Genomic DNA, 22,346 nt, shown 5'->3' on the forward strand with positions numbered 1-22,346 from the left:
CACCACCTGTGGGAAACGAGCCCGCACCAATGTCAGGCGAGTGAACCTCTACACCACGAGGTGGCTTATGGCACCCAGTAGCTTCAGATAAATGGACAGCACAAATGTGAACCCACCCATTAAAACTTGCTAGTAGTACTACAGGCTTCAAAGCGAGTTCACAGTGAGATGCTCAGCTTTTCAACTCCCCACACACCACTCCCTTAGAAGATTCCTGTAGGGTGAACATTTTTTCAGGTGTATCCACATCGCTACAGAAAACACAAACTGAGCTTACCTGATAAGGTGCCTCGAAAGACTCCGCTTGTTCATGTCTGAAATGCTTGACCTGTAGTTCAGCACATGTATTGTCGTATTTGATTCGAGGGGGAGCTTTGGCCCTTGCTGTGTTGTATTGACATCTGTAACTTTCAAGATAAGGCAATGTGGCATTTTCACATATTGATGGATGAGAAAGAAAATATTCAGCTTACAGGGAGAGGTCGTATTTCAGAGAAAACCATGGAATTAATTCATTTGAGTCTTCATATAAACATGGCTGATATTTACTTCTTTTTGTATCAACATAGCTGTCATGCGAGTAAAGGTTATCTGAAAAGGGTAGAATTTAGATGCCGCCCAGAAAGGTTAAGCCCACCAATATTCAGAACAAATAGAGCTATGATCATATCACTCTGATAGGATTCACTTTGAGACATAAACCACGTCTGTGTCCCATCCACAGTCAAGATGAATACAGAGGGACATCCTAAAGCTCTGGTGCTCTACCAGAGTTGGAAGGTTCTACATAGTATATTAGCTGTTCCTAGGACTGCACTCCTTTGAACTTAGGGTTCATATTTTGTTCTTTGGACCTGCTGGAGCCACTTTTCCTGTTTCGAGTGATCCTACTACCACAGGAACCACACAAGCCTTTAGCTCCCACATTCGCTCCATCTTTTTTGGTCAGGCCCTGGTATGTCATGCCTTATTCATTCTTCCTGATAACGCCTGATAATGCTGGTATTGCCACATCTCTCAGTGTCACACTTTTCTGCTCTTTGTTCACCACGGTATCCGGTCAGTTTGCCATTAGCGGTTTGTTCGTCTGGAAGCTAAAGTGCCACAGTTGTTATTCTCAACCTACCACAGTGGTATGGCCCAGGGCATGGGATTTCGACATTTTTCCATACTGGTTACATATACATATTGGTTGATTTTTCACCACCAAGGGGCTTGACCTTGCTAGCATCTTACACCCTGCTACAATGTGCTAAGCTGTTTCTGGAGCATCTTTGCACAGCCTACATCTCACTTCTGATCATGAGTTGGCACAACTTGTTGTTTTAGTCTAAAATTCCTGGAGCAAATAACAACCGCTCACAGTAATATCTTTACAGAATATTTCTCGCGGCATGTCTGCCGTGATTGTGGAATGTGTCAGCTGCTCATCAATGTGTTGAAAAGTTTAGCCATAGGAGTTTGCAAAGTTGTTCTTAAATTCCACAGATGCATTACATTACAAAAAAGCAGTCTTTTACTGCTTGAAGGTTACCCTATATATTTAGTTGCAAACTACTGAAATACAAACTACTATTCTGACAATATTCTTTAATTATCTTCACTTTATCTTTGTCCAAAAATAAATATATAAGATGTACTAAGAATTATACAAGTTTGACTTATTGTGCCGCTTTGCTTAGGAATGATTAATACTTTGTTAAATGTAGTATTTTTTTCTACCCAGGATCGCATATACTGGACCGATTTGGAGGATGAAGCAATATACAGTGCCAATCGCCTGACAGGGAATGACATGGTGAAGGTAGCGGAGCACCTCAACAATCCCTTGGATTTGGTGGTGTTTCATGAGCAGAGGCAGCCAAAAGGTAAACCAATCTGCACACATTTTTTTAATGATACACATAAATGTTTGTGGTAGCAGCAATGTATTTTCAACTACGTCAAGGTTGATTAAAACATTAAACTACAGTGGTTCCTCGAGATATGAGCTGAATTCATTCCGGGACTGAGCTCGTATGTTGATATTCTCGTAACTCGAACGAATGTTTCCCATTGAAATGAACTAAAAACACATTAATTCGTTCCAACCCTCTGAAAAAACACCAAAAACAGGATATTGGATCGGAAAAAAAGGTTTTATTTTTTCTAATTTGCCATCTTTTAACAAAGTAACACATAACTAGTGGTTTAATATTACTAAAATGTGTTTAATAGAACTAAAATTAGACGGATTTCGCGGAGGGTAGAGAGAGAGGGACATAGATCGTATGTCGGGGTGTTTGTATGTCGAGGTACCACTGAAAATATTTCATAAGCCATAAATCAGTTTAAATAAAATAAATATATTAAGAAATTATCACATTTTTCAGCGTAAACCACAATGGTGAATGTAGATATTCTTTGGCCACTGTTACGACTTATGGAAATAATTAATAAATAACCTTTTAATATGTGCAGATTTCTGAATACAGTGTTTTTTTTCTTTACTCCAACATGAATGCATTAATTAAGAGATGAGCAGTGATGTGCTGGTACATTACAAGGGTCCTTTGCATTTTGGCAAGGGGCAATTAGTCATTATATTTTCATGCCTCATTTCCTGCCCTAAATCAAAGCTCAAAGCACCTTTGTCAATAGCATTAATTGCATTGTGTCATTTGTGCTCAAAGACATGTTACAGCAATTAAACATGTTTTCTTCAGTGCCGAAAAAAGGATGAGAAACAATGATTTTGTTCAACTTGACTGAGTCCTTGTCCACACGCAGCAGGGCTTTTTAAAAAACGACTCGTTTGTCCTCACTGTCAAGAAAAGAAAAATCACGGGCACACCTGAGTCCACTCTCAACATCTTATTTCATTGACATATTTATTGCTTTAAAAAAAAATCACACTTTATTTGTAGCTGTTCGTAAATAGCAGGTAAGCAATTATGTTTCATGTGTGCATTCGAAACTATGACAAAAGGTTGAACACAGTGAAGCGGTGAAGAAACGCCACGTGCAAGTGGTAAATGCTAAATGCCCTAGAGCACAAGTGTCAAAGTGGCGGCCCGGGGGCCAAATCTGGCCCGCTGCATCATTTTGTGTGGCCCGGGAAAGTAAATAATGAGTGCTGACTTTAATCAAATTAAAATGAAGAGTATAGATGTATATTAAATTTCCTAATTTCCCCCTTTTAAATCAATAATTGTAATTTTTTAATCATTTTTTTCTGTGTTTTTAGTTCAAAAATCATTTAGTAAAATCTAAAAATATATAAAAAAGTTAAAATAAACATTGTTTTGGATCTATAAAAAAAACTGAATATTCAGGGATTTTAATCCAGTTCTTTTAATCAATTTATAAAAAAAAATCTAAATATTATCTCTAAAATGGTCCGGCCCACATGAAATCGAGTTGACGTTAACGCGGCCCGCGAACCAACCCGAGTCTGACTCCCCTGCCCTAGAGATTGAATGGGAAAGATAATGCAACTGTCTTGTACCTGATTTTTTCTGTGTTGTTAAATCTGGAGCAGTTAAAAAAAATACAACAACTGAACTAGAAGCACAAAACCCTCTTGTGGCATACATAGGCAAGCAAAGGTCATAGTCGAGGTGATACGTCCAAATGGTTTTTAAAGGCAGCAAGCGATTGTGTGCGGCGTGTTCGCTCCAGTCGGCCGTCCAAACTGCAATCAATAAAAACACTCCCACGTACCCAAGGTGGGCCAGGGTACAGGAGCAAGGACTACAAACGCACTAAAAGCCCCCCCTCCCCCACAAAAAAATATCCAGTTGTTAATGTACACACTCGGTTGCATCAAATACAACATTCACAAAAGGTCACATTGTTCAGCGTTTTTATAAAAACCTTCAGTCCTAAAATGTGCATTTGTGTGAGGATGATAGGCCAGGCCATAAAAAAAGTAGTGCGAAGTACCCTCGGACGCAACAGACTCTCACACGTATGTGGTCATTAACCTTGCACCTTCTTCCTGCACATCATGGATGCAGTTTACTATAGATTATCTCAGAAAATGTCAATGGCTGCATTGCTGAACTATTGGACGTGTGAAAATTCTGTACAAAGCTTTTTTATCGGTGATTGATGTTGCTTCCTCCTGCACTCGTCGATCCTCAAGTATATGTAAGAGGCAGCAATTGCCACAACCTGACCTAGTTTTTCTCCACACAAAATGAAAAAAAGGAGTTTTGGGGTGGGGATGTGAATATTTCAGTATTTGAGTATAAAAAGTTTTAACAGCCCGCTCTCAACTTACCATTCAATGAAGCAATCAGCCCATGGAGTTCCATATTGCTTCTCTCAGCCAAAAAAGACTACACAGTCAATTGTTTTCATTTTCTCTTTCCAGACCATGGATTTACTGTAGCTATTTGGTGGTTAGTGAAAATAAAATGTTTAGATTAGATAGCCAAGTAAAAGTCAAGCACATAAAAAAGCATACTAACTTCATTAGCCTGCCAGCTTTAAAATCATTGAAATTAACACAACAGCAACTAATCACTCATCCGTGAGCTTTGTTAAATGAAAATTGGATACCTTAATCGGAAAACGTGAATGTAATCTATATTCATTTGAATGGATCTGATACCCGAGTAAAGCGTAGCATCTCTCATGACCTCTATTACTTATTAAATAAACTTTGTTAGAAATAACACCACTGGAGTTTTTTTCACCATTATGTCCAGGTCTCTGAGTGATAGCATGTACAAATTGTTTTACGTGACTTTGGCCATATGGGATCGATTCCAGGTCATTGCCGATGTAATCGTGAGTGCAAATGGTTGTCTGTCTCTGTGTGCGCCCTACCAGTGAATGGTGATCGCTTTAGGGTGTTGTCCATCTTTCGCCCAAAATCATCTGGGATTGGCTTCAGCACCTCGCAACCCTGACCAGAATGAGCGGCGTTATAATTAAATGAATCAAAGTAGAAATTGTGTTTTTTCATGATTGATGATAAAGATGTTCTGTTTTCAGCTTAGGCAAATATGTTACAGTTTCTTATACTGGATGTTATACGTAAAGAGCACACTTTACCTGATCCCATGCAGAATAACAGCATATAAATTCATTAATGTTTTCCCCTCACAGTCACTCATGCACACTAAGTTTTGGTGATTCCAATTATACTTTAATGCTGATGGTACTGACCTAAACTCAAAAGTAGGGCTTCCCTTTAATTTTTTATACAGATGTTCTATGTCCTCCTCACGTTTTAAAAAAGCCTAATTGTACTGTTTTTTACAATCATGTCTGCCTTCAACAAACACTGGCATCTATAATACGGCAATACACTGTATTCAAAATTTTAATAATGCATTGATTTTACAAGAATTATTTTGTATAGTGTACGTCATTACTATATATTCAATGATTTCATGGCCTGTTGTATTTTCTTTAAGTGTGCTTTTATAAATCCAAACCCATTTTGTGTGTGTTTTCCTTAAAGCCCCTGACACATGTAACATGGGAAGTCTTCCCAATGGTGGCTGTGAGTACCTTTGTTTAAAGGCACCCCAGATTACAGACCACTCTCCTAAATACACATGTGCCTGCCCTGATGGAATGGAGCTGGGACCAGATATGAGGCGATGTGTCGCAGGTAAATAAAGTCTAGACATTGTGTAAAATGTGTGCATTCATTTTTTTTAACATCATTTTATAAATGGCAAAATATTATTCTAACATGATATCAGGCTGATATTTAGTAAATGTCTGAGGAGGCCTTTTTATAATTCCAGCAAATTTAAATAACCACTCTACTGGAGGAATGACTGTGTTGAATCTTACCAACAAATATTTATGGAAGGAAATCAGTGCAGATGTTCTTCACCAAGAAGGACTTGTACTCGTGTTTTAAAAATACTGAGGTATTTAACATTGAAGTAGTTTAACAACCAAGGTATTTAACATTGAAGTAGTTTAACAAAAAATTTGATGTCAATATTTTTTTTCTTTTGCCATGAAAACATCCTCTCACATGTAAAGGACAAGTAAAGAAAGAATAAAAATTCCTTATCACCTGGCAACCTTTGCCAATTCAATGCAAAGATTAAAAGACTCTTAAGGACATTAAGAAAAGAAAGTCTGCTCTTCCAAAAAATACAAACAGGATTACTGCATGCCGCCAAAATAGTCATAAACTAAAGTAAAAAAAAAATATATATATATTTTTAAATAGAGTGACCCTCCTACTTCGCTGTTTTTCGCTTATGGCGGCCATGCCTGGTCTACATTACCCGCAATAATTGAGGGATTACTGTAATGAGATTTAAAGCGTCACCATGAAGTGCACAAATGAATAAATAAATAGGTAGTCAACAACATAAATGAGTAGTAAAGAAGTGCAAATACTGCCCATCCCTGCAAATACGAATGCTTATTCTTTTTGTCTTTCCACTGTGCAGTCCGAGCGAGAACAACCACAACGGCGGTTCCTGCCACCACCACCACAACAACAAAAGCCACACCTCCTCCCTCCACAACATCACCATCCCCAACCACCACTAATGGCACATCTACAACACTTAGGACCACAACCAGGCATCAAGAACCCCCTGAGAAACCCAAGGAGACCTACCCAGAGGACCCTCGAACACCTGCCACCAAAAGTACTCTGACCAGTTTCAGTAGCACAAGTCAGACATCAATATCCACTCACACATCCTCACTTGCCCCAATGGCGCCCAACAGCATTCACAAAGAGAGCAATGCCAACCTATCACACAGAGGTAAGGATCAACCTAAGCTGGGTAAATGGGAAGTATGGTTTGCCCATACTACATAATAAAGGTGTTTTCAAAAAGTCGATTCTGCGATATTACATTGCACTATAGGCGCTCCCCTACTTACGAACGAGTTGCGTTCCGAGCGATTGTTCGTAAGGTTAATTTGTTCGTAAGTTGCTTCAGTGCTATATTTTGTATTATAATATATGTTTAAGGCCTATATAAGTATATTGAATGGTTATATAAGTAAGTTTAAGGCCTGTATAAGTAACACAGTATGTACATTTACGTAATAAGATAAATTAAATGAAGTTTAACTTACTTTTGGAAGATGTACTCGATGCTTAAGGAGATGATGGAGGAGGAGGAGGAGGAGGAGGAGGAGGAGGAGGAGGAGGAGGAGGAGGAGGAGGAGGAGGAGAAGGAAGAGGAGGATTTTATATCATGAGAGGGTCTTTGTCGTCGCTGGAATGGGTTTCAAGTTACTTCCTCCTCCGTCCGTAACTTCAATGTAGGAAGAAGTTGAGGGTCGAGGAGAAGAAGATGAGGGTTGATGAGTATCTTTCTTGGAGGATTTACTAGAAACTGGCCGAAAGAAGCAATCTAACGACGATTGCACAGTTTTCTTCTTTTTTTCATCATAAATGATGAGGTAGCACTGTATGGCATCATTCAATTGATTTGCAACCTTTCTGCAACCGTCAATATTTGGGTCTTGCTGTTCGAAGAGTGCGATGGCTTTATCTATGAGCGAATTTTTTTATGGGGACAGGCGTTTCTTCCTCCTCGTCCTCGACACATTGCGGAGCCTCCTCCCTCTCACAGCACCAAGCGTCGGTATTAGCGGCGGAAAGAAGCACTACTTGGGAAAAGGCCCGCAATACAAAATCTAACTTACGAACTTACAGCATCTCTTTCCGAACATTTTTCGACATATGCCATATTCGCAGACATGTTCTTATGTACCGTTGTTCGCAACTCGAATGTTCGTAAGTAGGGGAGCGTCTGGATTCTATTATCAATTCAAAATCTGTCTGAGCCAATCTGTTCACGTGTGTTTTTGGCGGAAATAAACTATAGGTGGCTGCACTTCCACTCGCACCACGAGTCGACAGCAGTCAGCCGCCGTGACCTGACATCTAGTAATCATGGTTGTATGCATGAGGGCGCTTTTTCCCAGCTCAAGTCTCATATTGAGTGGTATACATCCTTTAAGATGTGGGTTTTTTGTTGTGTTTGTTTTTCCATAGTCGTACCTCTACTTACAAGATTAATTGTGTTTTTTGCCGTGGTTGTTTTTCCATACAGTCATCCCTCTACTTACAAAATTAATTGGTTTGAGAACTTTTTTGTAACTTGGATTTTTCGTAAGTAGAGTAGTACTATATGTAAATTGTGTCATTCGTTCCACGGTCCTCAAAAAACTACCAACTAAACCTTTTAAAAATGTTCAGTGTCCCTTTTTTATGAAAGATGTGAGAAACGGACAAAAAGGAAAGAAAACCATAAGAAAAAAGTTAAAAAGAAGTTAACATTCGCACACGAACATATGCACTTAAACACACATCTAAATAACTTCAAACTATGAATTCAAAACAACTTAGCGTTAAATAGAACTCCAAAGGATAAACAGTCTTTCCATCTTGTCGCTCAGTGCCAAGGTGTCGTCGCTTTTAATGCTTCCTTCTTCTTCATTAGCATAGCAATTTGAGTAAATGGCTTACAGCCGTGTTGCCTTACAATGTCAGTCAATCAATACAACAATTTTAAGTAAAGAACTCTGTGACAACAAACGGCGGTCAAAAGAGAGTTGCTGTTGTGGTGGTAGGCCGTAGCTGTGGAAGTAAAGCAGGCCGCAATGTTACTCGGACGATTTCAAAATAAAATAACAAAATGCATTCCCATTTAGGGGGATATCGTAACTTTGATCTTGTTTTCGTATTTTGAGATGGTGATTTGAATATCAAAACGTTTTGAAAGGGAAAATTTCATACCTAGAGGCATTCGTCAGTAGATATACAACTGTATTAAGAATCCTGCATTGAAGCAGGTTTGGTCTTGATACAAATGTATAGTAGGCCTATTTTGATTAGTTTTATCCAAAGTGATATACAAAAATCACTAATCGCCGTAAAGTGTAGTATCAGAATTAATCAGATATGAGGAAATACACACCCCTACTGCATAGGTACAAAGTTTCAAGACAGTCCGTTTTCAAATGACAAAAGGATTGTAATAAAGTTAGTGTCCACAAAAGCCTGTATAAAAATGAAGCACAGTAGTAGCTACTTACTAATCTGTATTTTGTTATTTTTTTCAGATACATCTAGCCTTTTTTTATTATTACATAACTTGTATTTTTCCAAGCAGATTTTTTTTCCTACCCTAGTGACAACAATGCTGAAAATTCTAATGTTAGACATCTCGTGTCAAATTGGTACAAAAGTACCAACTTTTTGATGGGTTTTCTCAAGCTTTAAAAAGGTTTAAAAAATGTCTTTTGAAGAAATAATAAATTATGCGAAAGTTGTGGGGCAAACAAGGGTGATTACCTGCCATTTTAGAATAAGTACTTTACAAACATGATGGCTACGTAATGCTACAAACTTTTTTGATATAGAAAATAACTCTGGATTGTTGCATTTCTCAGACTCTTTTTTCCCCTCTCTTTTTCTGTCTCTCTCTTTGATCTCAGCTGCGGGTGATCACTACCTCATAGGCAACAACATCACAGTAGCTGTCTTGGGGATAGTCATTCCTATTGGTGAGTCTTCTTAACTTTCTAGCTTTTTATTTTTTTATTTTTGTTTTTTTGTGCCTTTTCTGCTTGCCTGCTTCCCCCTGGCTTTTTCCTCTGTGATTGGTTTTGACATATGCATGTGTATGTGTGTACATGCACAATAATGAGTTAAAAATATTCATTCATTCATTTTCTGAACCGCTTATCTTCACAAGGGTCATGGTCAATGTTCCCTCTAATTTTTCGTTGGTCTGAGCAGAAAGTCAACCTCCCTGAGCGCACCGAGTACCAGTGTGAGCGACATCATCGGTACTCGGATGATTCGCCTAAAGACGTTTCGCCGACGGACGTTTGACAGACGGGCAGATCGCCGAATGGACGTTCCGCCGAACGTTCATTCGGCCGAACGGAGGTTTCGCCGAAACGGGATTCGCGCGCTCGCCCCGCCCCCGGATCATGTGTGTACAAGTTTTTCAACCTCGGCCCGCGGGCCATATACGGCCCGTTAGGATTTTTAATCCGGCCCGCCGCCGGTGTTGTCCAAATTATAGTAAAAATCAATGTTAGTCTACCATCAATGGCAGCCCGGGAATAAGCACTCTTGGGCGGGCAGATGTAGCAGAACCGAGCCGTAAAATGACAGCAATCGGGTCAAATCCATCCTAAAACAGCATTTAATGATTAAATACAAATACTGGAGCTCTTTGGACATTAGAACCGAGCCCAGGGAAGTGAATTCCTTGGTAAAATGTCGTGATGATATCGCGATGGAGGCAAAAAAACGTCTATATACGTCCATTCGCCAAACGGCTCAAAATGCTCTCAAATTCGGTCAAATCCAGCCGAAAACAGCGTTTAATGATTAAATACAAATACTGGAGCTCTTTGGACATTAGAACCGAGCCCAGGGAAGTGAATTCCTCGGTAAAATGTCGTGATGATATCGCGATGGAGGCAAAAAAAATGTCCATATACGTCCATTCGCCAAACGGCTCAAAATGCTCTCAAATTCGGTCAAATCCAGCTGAAAACAGCGTTTATTGATTAAATACAAATACTAGTATTTGTATTTAATCATTAAACGCTGTTTGAACGAACGTTCATTCGGAGACCTGTCCGTCTGTCAAACGTCCGTCGGCGAAACGTCTTTAGGCGAATCATCCGGTCACGACATCATCATTGCTCGCTATGGGCACACCAGTATCACACCTGCCACAAGCAGGTGCATGTCAATGTTCCCTCTAATTTTTCATGTAAAACATGCTGTAAAACACGAAAAACATAAGTGGACAGAGCTACTGCCGCTGGCTGCCGCTTAAACGGCTCCATCATGAAGAAAGGGGTAAAAAAAAAAAAAAAAAAAAAAAAAAAAAAAAAAAAAAAAAAAAAAAAAAAAAAAAAAAAAAAAAAAAAATCCGTTTTTTTTTTTTACTGCGCGCCATAGGATTTCTGCTGCGCAGAGAAGACGAGAGTAGTGCGCAATTGCGCACGCGCGCAGCTTAGAGGGAACAGTGGTCATGGTAGGTGCTGGAGCCTATCCCAGCGAACTACGGGCAGCAGGCAGGGAACACCCTGAATTGGTGGCCAGCCAAACGTCGTAGGGCAAACAACCATTCACCCTCACACTTAAAACTCGGATCGATTTAGAGTGTTCAACCAGCCTACTGTGCATGTTTTTGGGATGTGGGAGGAAACTGGAGGACCCGGAGAAAACCCACGCAAGCCCGGGGAGAACATGCACAATTCATACAGTAAGGACCAACCTAGAATCGAGCCCTTGACTCGATAACTGTGAGGCTGACATGCTACCGCTTTTCTTTTTTTTTAAACAGGAAGCTATGATGAGCCAGCAAGTTCAGTAGATATCAGTTGCCTTTATAATAATATGCATATTACAGTGTGCCATTGTCAAGCAGATTCTAGCAAGTGGGGAATTTAGTTCATTTTTCACCATCACGTTGGAGTGACTGTTTCCATTTTGAACATAGTGTGCTGCACTCAATCTAATTGCGTGGCACCATTCTCACCCAATTACCAGAGTAAAAAATAGCAAAAGGGCGAAGAAGGCGTCAAGTTTATCAATATAGTCCTAATTCATCAAAATATATCAAACGGATTCACAGTTGACATTCAAATGTTAAAGAAATAACCCATATGATTTTCGGACTATAAGGTGCACCTGTAAAAACTGTAATTGTTAGTATATAAAACAAACTGGACTATAAACTAAAGGGATGGTCCATATTGCATTATGGAATATTTCTCCTGAAAGATATTGCAGCTATTAGCCTGTAAATCCCCTAAATAAACCAACGATGACATCCCCCATTTTGTAAGGTGCACTCAAAATCTTTTGTTTTTCTCCAAAATGGATAGTGTAGTGTAACTCATAATCTAGTACGTCTTTTGTATGAATACTGGGTGTGATTAATGACCTCCAATCAAAACTATTTGATTGGAGAATTACTATATTATCCTGCTCCAGTGAAGTGGTCAAGACAAAATAAAAATAAAATAAACGATAACACAAATAATACATTAATTTAGGAATAAAACAATAATTACAATGTTTAAAAATTAAGAACTATTACCAAAGAACACTAATGCGCCTTATGTATGTAAACAAACTTGTTCATTGATGGTGCACCTTATAATGATTGGTATCGTATAGTCCAAAAATTACAAAATTACATTCACTCCTGCAATGACAGACAAAGTAACATTTACACAAACCCTGTCCAATTCCCACTCTCTGAGTTTGGTGGGCAAATGATTGCTAAACTTATTTGATTCTGCGTATGTGTCAAGAGGCCCTAAATAAAATCTCATCTCATCTCATTTTCTGAGCTGCTTTATCTTCATGAGGGTTGCGGGGGGTGCTGGAGCCCATCCCAGCTGACTTCAGCCCAGAGGCAGGGGACACCCAGAATTGGTGGTCAGCCAATTGCAGGGCACAAGGAGACAAACAACCATTCACTCCCACACTCATACCTAGGGGCAATTTAGAGTGTCCAATCAGCCTACCATGCATGTCTTTGGAATGTGGGAATAAACCGGAGTACCCGGACAAAACCCACGCAGCCACAGGAGGAACATGCAAACTCCACACAGGTGGACCGACCTGGATTTGAACCCAGATCCCCCACTGTGAGGCCGACGCGCTAACCACACTTCCCCGGGCCGCCCCCTAAATAAAATATGAAAAATAATTAAACTGAACATTAAATACATTCATATCATTTAAAATGGAAAAACTACATGTGGGAACTAAATCATGACGAAAAGTATATATTCTGGTTTTATATATAACGGCATAAATCAGGTAAAAGACAGTTTCAAAAATTCGGATACAATGTTAGAAAAATCATGCAGAAAGCAACCGATTTAAACAAAATTTAAAACTGCTGTAATGGCACAGAATGGAGAGCTCATTAACACATAAAAAAGTTAATTATCAAATGATATCATAAGACAGTACCATAGCTTAATCGCGGCAAGAAAAGTCACAAAAAGCAATAGTTATTAACTCCTTAACGACCTCTGATTAACATAAACTGGATGAAACACTGCCAGCTTCTCCCTGTTAAATTGATTGAAGATGTGTTGCTTCAATGGGACTGTTCATGTTCACTCCCAATAAAATTAAAACACATTGAATTTGAGCAAAATATTACCAGTCTTTTCATTGACATACATTATGCTAATAGCCAGGAATGGCCTCTAATCTACAAATGGAATTAATGTGAAAATATGACTTCATTAATGTAAACTGAGCATTCATGTGGATGTGCAAATGGCCTCACATGATCGGCATATGCCTGGTATCTCTTTCATCTCCCATATTGTCCTCAATGGGGGCTCTAACATTGTTCGGCTATTTCCCCCCCTCTTCAATTGAGATATCAGCTCAGCTCATTATAACAACCCCCAAAGATTATTAACCCCTGTTCTTGCATCGCTCATTCTACCCTCTTGCTATTCATTGAAGCAGTAAATCCCCTCATTCTGCATTTTTGGCAGAATTGAAACAGTAATTATTGTCACAGGTCTACAAGGGCCGGATTTCTGTGCAGCCTTGCACTAATGAGCCGCACCCACACACATCTCCTCAAGGGGAATCACTATTATAGTCAGTATTTAGCAAAATTCTGTCATTTATGGGGTACTGTAATTGCTGTGAAATACTAACCTAGTGGGCATATAGAGAGGAAATAAAATGGGAGTGGACTTAAAGTGCATTTCTGCACAGAGGAAATTACATGGCAGTGTCTGTCACTTATCAACACACATTTATGTTTCTGTTTTCATGGAATAGAATAAGGTGAGGGCATAATGACACTCTTATTTGCCATAACATTATCATTAGGGAAATTCAAATCTCCAAAGAGTCAACAACCCTTTATTCTCCTTTCATAACACTTCCAAACAGGGTTGTCAATTAACCTTAATGTGGCACATTAATTCTGTACCAGCAGCTAAAGTAAATAACAAACTTGATTGGATTTTATTGTTGGGGGCAATGAATTATTCCATGGGTTCACTCTCAGAATGATTCTTTAGAAAATGATGGAAAGCCAAAGGCGAACTTCAGTCCCGTGCATGCTGTATCTGTGTGGGAGGCTGAAATAGAATATCTATTACAGGAGCGGCCAGCTGCTGCCCACTGCCTAGTTTTTAATACCCAATATTAAAATATAATTGAAAATGGCCCACACAAAAAAATGAGTTCAGGCTACTTCTACTTGTACTTCTCAGATTGGACACTTGATGGAGTGAGTCAATTTGTCACGATCGCACCGAGAGGTCGTGGCGCGATCGGAGGGATTTGGACCCAGTAGCAGGGAAACAGGAGGGGACGATACAAATTGTGCTCATGATAGTAACTTTAATGACTCAAAACGGCTTATAAAATAACAAGGACTTGTACATCCCAAAACCGGAGCATGGAGAACATTACCTTTGCAGCGATGTATGCTGTATCACGCAGGATGATCCGACAATGACTACCACTGCCGTGGTGCTTAAATACACACATCAGGAAGTAATCCCGAATCACTCGCAGCTGCTCGAACCCAACGGCAAGCCCGGAGGGACAAACGAGCTGCTCCTGACACAATTAAACAGTGCAACTCCTCTAATTTGAAGGTCAAAATCTAACCAAATGTTGAAAGCAGTGTTGGAAACTGTAGAATTTAGTATTATGTATTTTTATTCATTCATTCATTCATTCATTCATTCATCTTCCACGCCACCCATGCTCGAAAGGGTTGCGGGGGTTGCTGGAGCCTAACCCAGCTGTCTTCGGGCGAAAGGCAGACTAGACCCTAGACTGGTCGCCAGTCAGCTGTAGGGCACACAGAGCGACAAACGACCATCATACCCAATCATACCGCTACCAGCGGGAATTGAATTGAAATTCAGGCGAGTGAACCGCTACACCATGAGGTGGCTATTTTGTTTTACATAACTAAACTTATTTTTATATATATATATATATATATATATATATATATATATATATATATATATATATATATATATATATATATATATATATATATATATATATATATATATTTATTTAAAAAATCTAATGTAATACATTGATCTTGGTTGTAAATTTGCAGTCGGAAAACATTTTTTTTCTGCAGTTTATTTCATTAGTGTAAATTTGTGTGTGTGTGTTTTGAGTGATCATTTTTTACTACCATTGATGCAGATGGATGTCCAATCCAATAATCCAATCGCTGTCAAACCTCGCAGTCAAAATGAATTAGATGCCTATAGCCATCAATGGCAGCCTATGAGTTAATCCTAAAAGATAAAAACTATTTTTCCCCGATTCCGAACCACTGTTAACAAAAAAAAAATGGGTGGATTTGTTGGCCCTTGCAGCCTTTGACATTTGTGTAAGTGGCCCTCAGAAAAACAGTTCGGACACCCCTGTTCTGTTATGTATGAATGATGCATGCAGCTGCTCGGTGTAAATGAAGCATATGTATTCATACAGCATGTCTGTGGTTTTCATCTAAAATATAGCTACAGGATGAATGCAAAAGGATGTTTCTGTTAAATGAAGGCTCCTTGTTTTCTTTCCAACATGCTTTCTGTGTGTTTTCATATTTAATATTAAGGAGCTGCTGATGTCTCCTTTTGATAAAGTCATGGATGTTCATCATGAATATCCAATCTAGCACTTCAATGAAGTATAGAGGTCTCTCTACTTACAAAATTAATTTGTTAGAAGAGGTTTCGTTGCTTGAATTTTTCAAAAGTAAATGTAAAAACCCTTATCTCTTCCTAGCTCCCCAATACGACTATCTAAATACAAAAAATCATAGCATACCAATTTTGAATTAAATACGTGATAGAAACAGAAAAAATGAGAAAAAATATAAGAAAATGATTTAGTAAGCCATTAAAATGAAGAACATAAGCATGTGTAGGTGAGAGAGGAAGAGGCCTGCAAACATTTGGCAACAGACAAAACATATGAACACGCACATTAACACACAACTGAACAACTTAATATAATGAATTCAAACATAGTACTTACCTTTCTTGGGGCCCATAATGAAAAATAAAGAGTGAAGTTGAGTTAAGCACACTCAAAAAACTCACAATAATACGTTTTAAAACTCAGTGATGATAAACAGCGGTCGAGGGCATCTTTTTTTATCAGAAAGCAAGACCAAACATGAAAAATTACAATATTGGAATGGAAAAAAATGGGTAAATAGGCATTTTTTGACACAATTTTTCTGATAACTATAAATGAAAAAAAAAACGTGACAGGCTGTTGTGGTCAGAGAGAGAGAAAAAATGCATACCGTATTTTCTCGCTGTATTTGTCGCTCAAAACAATGACGACTGAATCGAGGGTACGGCTTAGCGTGACCGGACGTTTGGTCGCCCGGACCCAAACGTGCGGCGACCAAACGTCCGGCGACCAAATGTCCGGTGGCCAAAAGTCCGGCGACCAAACAAGGTAAAACAACACGGTCTACGCATCAATAAAAGCCAACAATGGCCCTGAGCAGTTTCACTGAGCGGACGTGTGAGTGTATAAGAGTTTGTATGTACGTGAGTTGTCCCCTTAGGAAGGGACGTCAGTCAGGGTCTTAACAAGTTCTCCAACAAAACACAATAAAAGTACGGGAAATTTGGAGCTTTTCTTTAGCCTAATAATTAATAGGGCATTAAGTATGACTAAATAATAATTTGCAGTTTGTATTTAGGGAATTTGAGCAACAATTTTAAATGGTAATTATCAATAACCTTCCGGGCGAGCAAACGTCCGGCGACCAAACGTCCGGCGACCAAAAGTCCGGCGACCAAACGTCCGAGTACCACGGCTTAGATGCGCACAAATTAGACTTGACATGCACAAAACGCCATTAAGCAAGACAATGCGGCCGATACCGTCATTTATTTCAAAATAGAGAAAAGATAAACAGATAAAACGCTTGTCTATGAATGAAATTCAAGAAAGAAAAAAAACGTATCTTGCATAAAACATGAAAAAAAACTCACTTACTTGTGCCTGCCATTGCTCGCTCAGGGCTCCGCCATCTTACCTAGGGATGACAAACTAGACCGCTACGGACACACTTCCTGGTTGTACTCCTCACGTGACTACCTTTTTGAATTTGTCTACGTGCAGGCAACACCATTTCGGAATGTGCAATCCAGCAGAAGTTCCTTTCAATTCATACAGAATCTCAGAAATACCACGTGTGATGATTTTTCTTAAGATATTCCCTTCAAAGTAACTCATTTATTCTCCCTCTTAAAACCATGAATATGGAGGAAAATTGTGAATCAGAGGGCATCTTATACGAGAGAAATTGTCAAATTCAATGATTTGAAGGCCATTTTAAGGGTACGGCTTATACGCGGAGGCGGCTAATAATCGAGAAAATAATTTTGAGTGTCTAATGAGCCTACTATGCATGTTTTTGGAATGTGGGAGGAAACCGGAGTACCCGGAGAAAACCCACGCAAGCCCGGCGAGAACATGCAAACTCCAGACAGGTGGACCAGCCTGGATTTGAACCCAGGCCCACCACTGTGAGGCCGACGTGCTCACCACTCATTCGCCAGACCGCCCTTTAAAAACAAAGTAATAATCCTAAAAAAAAATCCAAGGTTACTGATGGAGTAAGACTGATAAAGTAGTCTTTATTTAAACGACAACTGCTCAAAAAGTGTTTTCACCTAAAATAAATGGGTCTTGAAAATAAAAAAAGAAAGAAAATAATGAGCCCTCAGTCCATGAAAGTGTGTTTATGTGTAAGTGCTTTAAATGCTGCTCTCTGTCCCCTGGGCTGTGTTAACGCTCCCACTGTGTGTTGTTGTTGTTGTGTGTGTCTGTGTGTGTGTGTGTGTTAAACACATACAGTTCCTATCCTTGCCACAGTGGTCATCGGGTTGCTTTGCACCGGCGCCTATCTGGTGTGGCGCAACTGGCGGCGCAAGAACACCAAGAGCATGAACTTCGACAACCCTGTTTACCGCAAAACCACAGAGGACGACGACGATGAAATCCACATCGGCCGTCACAGCGAGTCCATTGGACACATCTACCCAGCAGTGAGTGGCAACCACAGTCAGCCGTTCATAGCGCTTCCCTTAGGGAGCGGCATCAGCGACACCAATTCTCATTGGTACTCAGGAGCGCCAATGCTCTCCAGTGGCAAATGAGAAAAGGAAAAGAGGAGGTGTAGGAGTCAGAAAAGCCTACTTGTTAGTGAAAATGAAGCGGGCGTGCACATACCACACAAGTACAGACAAACTCATTTGCAGTAATCACTGAAAACACCAAACACTCGAGGCCCTTCACAATGTTATTGTTGTTCTTTCCATTCCTCTTTTGAACATGCTCATAAACATTTGATCAATTTTTCATCCTCCAATGTCACTTTGTATCATCGATGTTGTGATTTTTCAGGTTGTTTGTTACTTTGTGAAGACAATATCTACATTTTCATTTTTTGAAAGAAAAAAAAATCATGCACTGATAGATTTTGTAAATTTGTTTTAAAACGCTGCTTGTTTTTCGTTCAGGAGCAAACCAGGATCCTCATCATACAGTAATAGTATGATGAGAATAGTTCATTTCAACGACTCCCTGCCTAAGCAGTGATACCAATTTTTAATGAATTGGAAGAATATTTTGAGTAGAACTCCAGCACAGTATTTCGCATTTTTAGTTCTTTTTTTTTATTCTGAACAATTTCTATTATATATAATATATATATATTATTATTATATAAATGAAATTGTGAGCACACGTCAGAAGGTAAAGCAAGATCCAACAGCAGCTGTGACTTGTATTAAAACCCAGGAACAGAAAAAGTGGAGGCAGAAGTCAGTTGTAAAGAAATTCCTTCCAAATCATGTGTCGTTGTCAGAGTAGCAGACGCGCAGTGAGAATATGGGGGATGGTGATTGAGTGCTTTGATCGGTTGGCATGGCAACGCTGATTTCTTTGTGCCGCCCGAGCAAGGAAGGAGGCAAATAATTTGGAAGCTATGAGCACGATGAAAGGGAATTGCCCAAATGATTTTTTTCATCGAGTAAAAAACATTATCACTCAGGAAGTTCTACGGGTAATGCTTTGTTGGTGAATATTATCCAACTCTCGTGTCATCTCAGCATCAGAGCGATCAGGCCACCTTTTTGTGTGCCAAACATTTGCAGCCAAAGGCATTAAGACCACATTTCTAAAAGAGACGGAAAAAGGAAAAGACAAGGTGGTCAAGGGTAAGAGGAAGATGTTTTTAATGTATTTTTTGGAAGGGGGGATTGCTTTATTTTTTATTGTTTTTTTTATTTTTAGTTTTGTTTAGATTCTTTACTCTGGTAACATATTTTATCTGCTGTTTCCAGCGAGTGGCACTCAGTCTGGAGGACGATGGGTATCCCTGAAGGAGGGATGCATCCTCTCACTTCATTCCCACCTCGATCCTTCCCTCCACATCCAAACGTCCACATTGATCGCAATCGTCGTGCCTCCCTTTTATCTAGCCAACATGATTCACGCAGCACATATACACGCCAACTTTCTCTTTTACAGTAATATCTCACTGTAAAAATAATACCACTAAGGGCTGCTACTACATTTTAATTATAGTGTGTAGTCCTTCCTTCACTCATTTCTTCTCCCTTATCTGCCTCCTGGTCGTCCTACATAACATTAACATGCTGCTCTTGGATTTTTGTCCAACTAATTGTACTCAAGTTCTCATCGTATCAGAGCGGAAGTTCTACATTGGCATATTGTTCATTATTTGCAAATAATGTTAATATATGGTGGCCCTGTATACGAGTGGTTACCTTGTCGGCCACAGTTCTGCGGTCGATGGTTCGATCCCTGGTGAGTCCGCACAGTGTGGAGTTTGCATGTTCTCCTTGGGCTTCCGTGGGTTTTGTTCGGGTACTCCGGTTTCCTTCCATATCCCAAAAACATCCAGGGTAGTCTGGTTGAACACTCTAAATTGCCCCTAGGTTTGAGTGTGAGCGTGAATGGTTGTTTGCCTCCTCGTGCCGTGCGGCGATTGGCTAGAGACTAATTTAGGGTCTGTAGTTAGCTGGGATAGGCACCAGCACCCCCCACGAACCTTTTGAGGATAAACGGTTCTGAAAATGAATTAATATGATTATATTATGTCACTTCAAATGTTAAGACTGCAATTGTCTTTGGGTGTTATTTAAAATAGTGGGATCTTTATTGAGAGATGTCATTTTTACTTACTCGGTATTATGTTTGCCTCTTAACATGCTGAACAGTAGCAACATTAATTAATATAGTAATTGAGAAATGAGTCTAGGGACGCTGGGATGTTGACCTTTTCAAGGTGATGTGAGGGTGGAAGATTAAGAAATTTCCTTTTTATTTTTTAATTTGAATATAGAAATTGGAGAGGGAAGGCTCAGCGCAAAAAAAAAGCAACAGGACTGAAAAGACCATTATGATAATTCCTCTGTGTTAGCGTCAGAGCTCTACACACTTATTTACGATGAACTTGGGACTGTTTGTTTCCTTTCGGTCAGGCAGACATTTTGTTTGCTTGTTGGTTCTAATCCTATTGTATAGATGATAGCTACAGACTGAGGGGGATTAAAAGCTTGAGCCAATTTTGGGTCAACAGAAAGTAATATGAAATTCTGATACCATGGAGGCAACCAGATTCAAATTTGATAGCTCGAAGGGATAAATGAAGGCACTTCTATTAAATGAATGTTAGCTTCAGTTATTGTGTTCAGTTTGGTAGAGTTCCAGCGAGATTGCAAGAAAAAATCTATCTGTGATAGAGGCTGAAAAAGAACACAAGCTTTTTGGTGTTATTGTAATGCTTTAATCAATCTTACAATACATGTAGGATTTAAAGGCCAATAATTATTAAATTCTCGATGCAGAAGGGTGCAATACAAGTTCAACCTGGCAGAGAGTGTCCTTCAATTAGCTGCTGGAGAAACAAATCGATCTTACTGCCAGTTAAATTCTAATGTGCATTGGGGGAAAGATGAGTAAGAGAGGGACAATTGTTTCATTTAAACTAGACAAGTGGAAAGAACATCTATTCCACTGGCTATTTGCAGAAATGTTTCAAACTCACTGAATCGGATGAAATGCTCAGTGAATATTTATGTAATTGCATGGATGACTTTCTAATGGTCATTCACTTTGAACTGCTACAGCAAGTAAACATTAGAGCTGTTATTATGCCCAATTAACTCTTGTAACTGGAACTACAGGATGTCTACCAGATTTGACACTTAAATAGATCGAAAAATTTGTTTACACTGAATTAACAACTCCCTAATAGTAAACACAGAATAATGTCGCTATTGGTCAAAACTCTACACACACCAACAACATGTCTGCCTTTCCTGGACACAAAGTCACTCTTCAAAACTGGAATTTTGTAGGCTCTTTATTTGCAATCTACAGCAAACTTGAACCATATATTGACATGCTAGAGCTGTACTAAATATTGTCCCTTTACCAAGACAATACTATAAATATTGCAGTACAGTTCTAGACGACTACAAATTGCAAATACAATACAGTGGTACCTCGACATACGGGGACTTTATCCACGGCACTCGTAAACGAACAAACACATTTAAATTAACTGATTAATATATACAGACCCTCAAACATACTTTTAATGTAACTACACAAAACTGAATTCTAATTGTTTTTTTTTTTTTACCTTCGTTCTGGGCGGATTAGCTGTTTGCCACACCTCCACCCTCACGTTCGCTATCGATGGGCTGTTTGCTGTTGTATTCCCTTCAAAATATTCCAAAAATGATGCACACTAATGTCCTCACAGGATAACGCACGACTTGCCAACAAGAAGTAGTCTTGAATGAGCGATCGCGGGAGCTAAGAGGCTAAGGAAAGAATAACAGCCTACCCACGTATTGATTGTGGGTAATGAAGTTTTATTCTGAGAAAGGGTGCCATTGCCTATCGGTGTTGTGTGCACGAGTATACTTCATTACCCAGAAAGCCCTCTTTTTGCCCGCGCATGCGCGTTGTGCGTTTCCTGGTCGAAACTCGTATGAATACATCGTTCAGTGCTCGTAGATATCTGTTATACACGAAAGAGATGCGGCAAAAAAAGACAATGATAAACAGCCTCTCATGTCATGGCCACCTGGCTTGGTCGCATCTCGAAATTATGATCGTATCGCCGGCGAATTATTCAATCGAAATTTTCATCGTACCTCGAGCATGTTGTAGGTAGAGCTGATCATAGGTCGAGGTACCACTGTATTTGGTATACATTCAACCCTAGCCAATGCTGATGTCTGGTAGATAATACCATATTCCCTCGAATATCGCTACTATTGCTACT

The 22,346-nt window shown here is 39.4% G+C and overlaps 1 protein-coding gene across 4 annotated transcripts in view; it reads left to right on the forward strand.

Moving 5' to 3' along the window:
* lrp8 (low density lipoprotein receptor-related protein 8, apolipoprotein e receptor) overlaps positions 1 to 22,127 on the forward strand; it is a 102,995-nt gene extending 80,868 nt beyond the window's left edge. The window contains exons 14-19 of one of the 4 annotated variants that reach the window (XM_077606489.1): positions 1,727 to 1,868; positions 5,456 to 5,608; positions 6,414 to 6,737; positions 9,430 to 9,498; positions 17,876 to 18,066; positions 19,366 to 22,127. In XM_077606489.1, coding sequence (XP_077462615.1) covers positions 1,727 to 1,868; positions 5,456 to 5,608; positions 6,414 to 6,737; positions 9,430 to 9,498; positions 17,876 to 18,066; positions 19,366 to 19,404 — 918 coding nt within the window. In that variant the 3' untranslated portion in view covers positions 19,405 to 22,127. Of the gene's footprint in view, positions 1 to 1,726; positions 1,869 to 5,455; positions 5,609 to 6,413; positions 6,738 to 9,429; positions 9,499 to 17,875 lie in introns of all 4 variants that reach the window. The other 3 variants (XM_077606490.1, XM_077606487.1, XM_077606488.1) reach the window with 3 other exon arrangements.
* The last annotated feature ends 219 nt before the right edge of the window (positions 22,128 to 22,346 follow it).

This window comes from Stigmatopora argus, chromosome 8 (genome assembly GCF_051989625.1).
Source record: "Stigmatopora argus isolate UIUO_Sarg chromosome 8, RoL_Sarg_1.0, whole genome shotgun sequence".
NCBI lineage: Eukaryota > Metazoa > Chordata > Actinopteri > Syngnathiformes > Syngnathidae > Stigmatopora > Stigmatopora argus.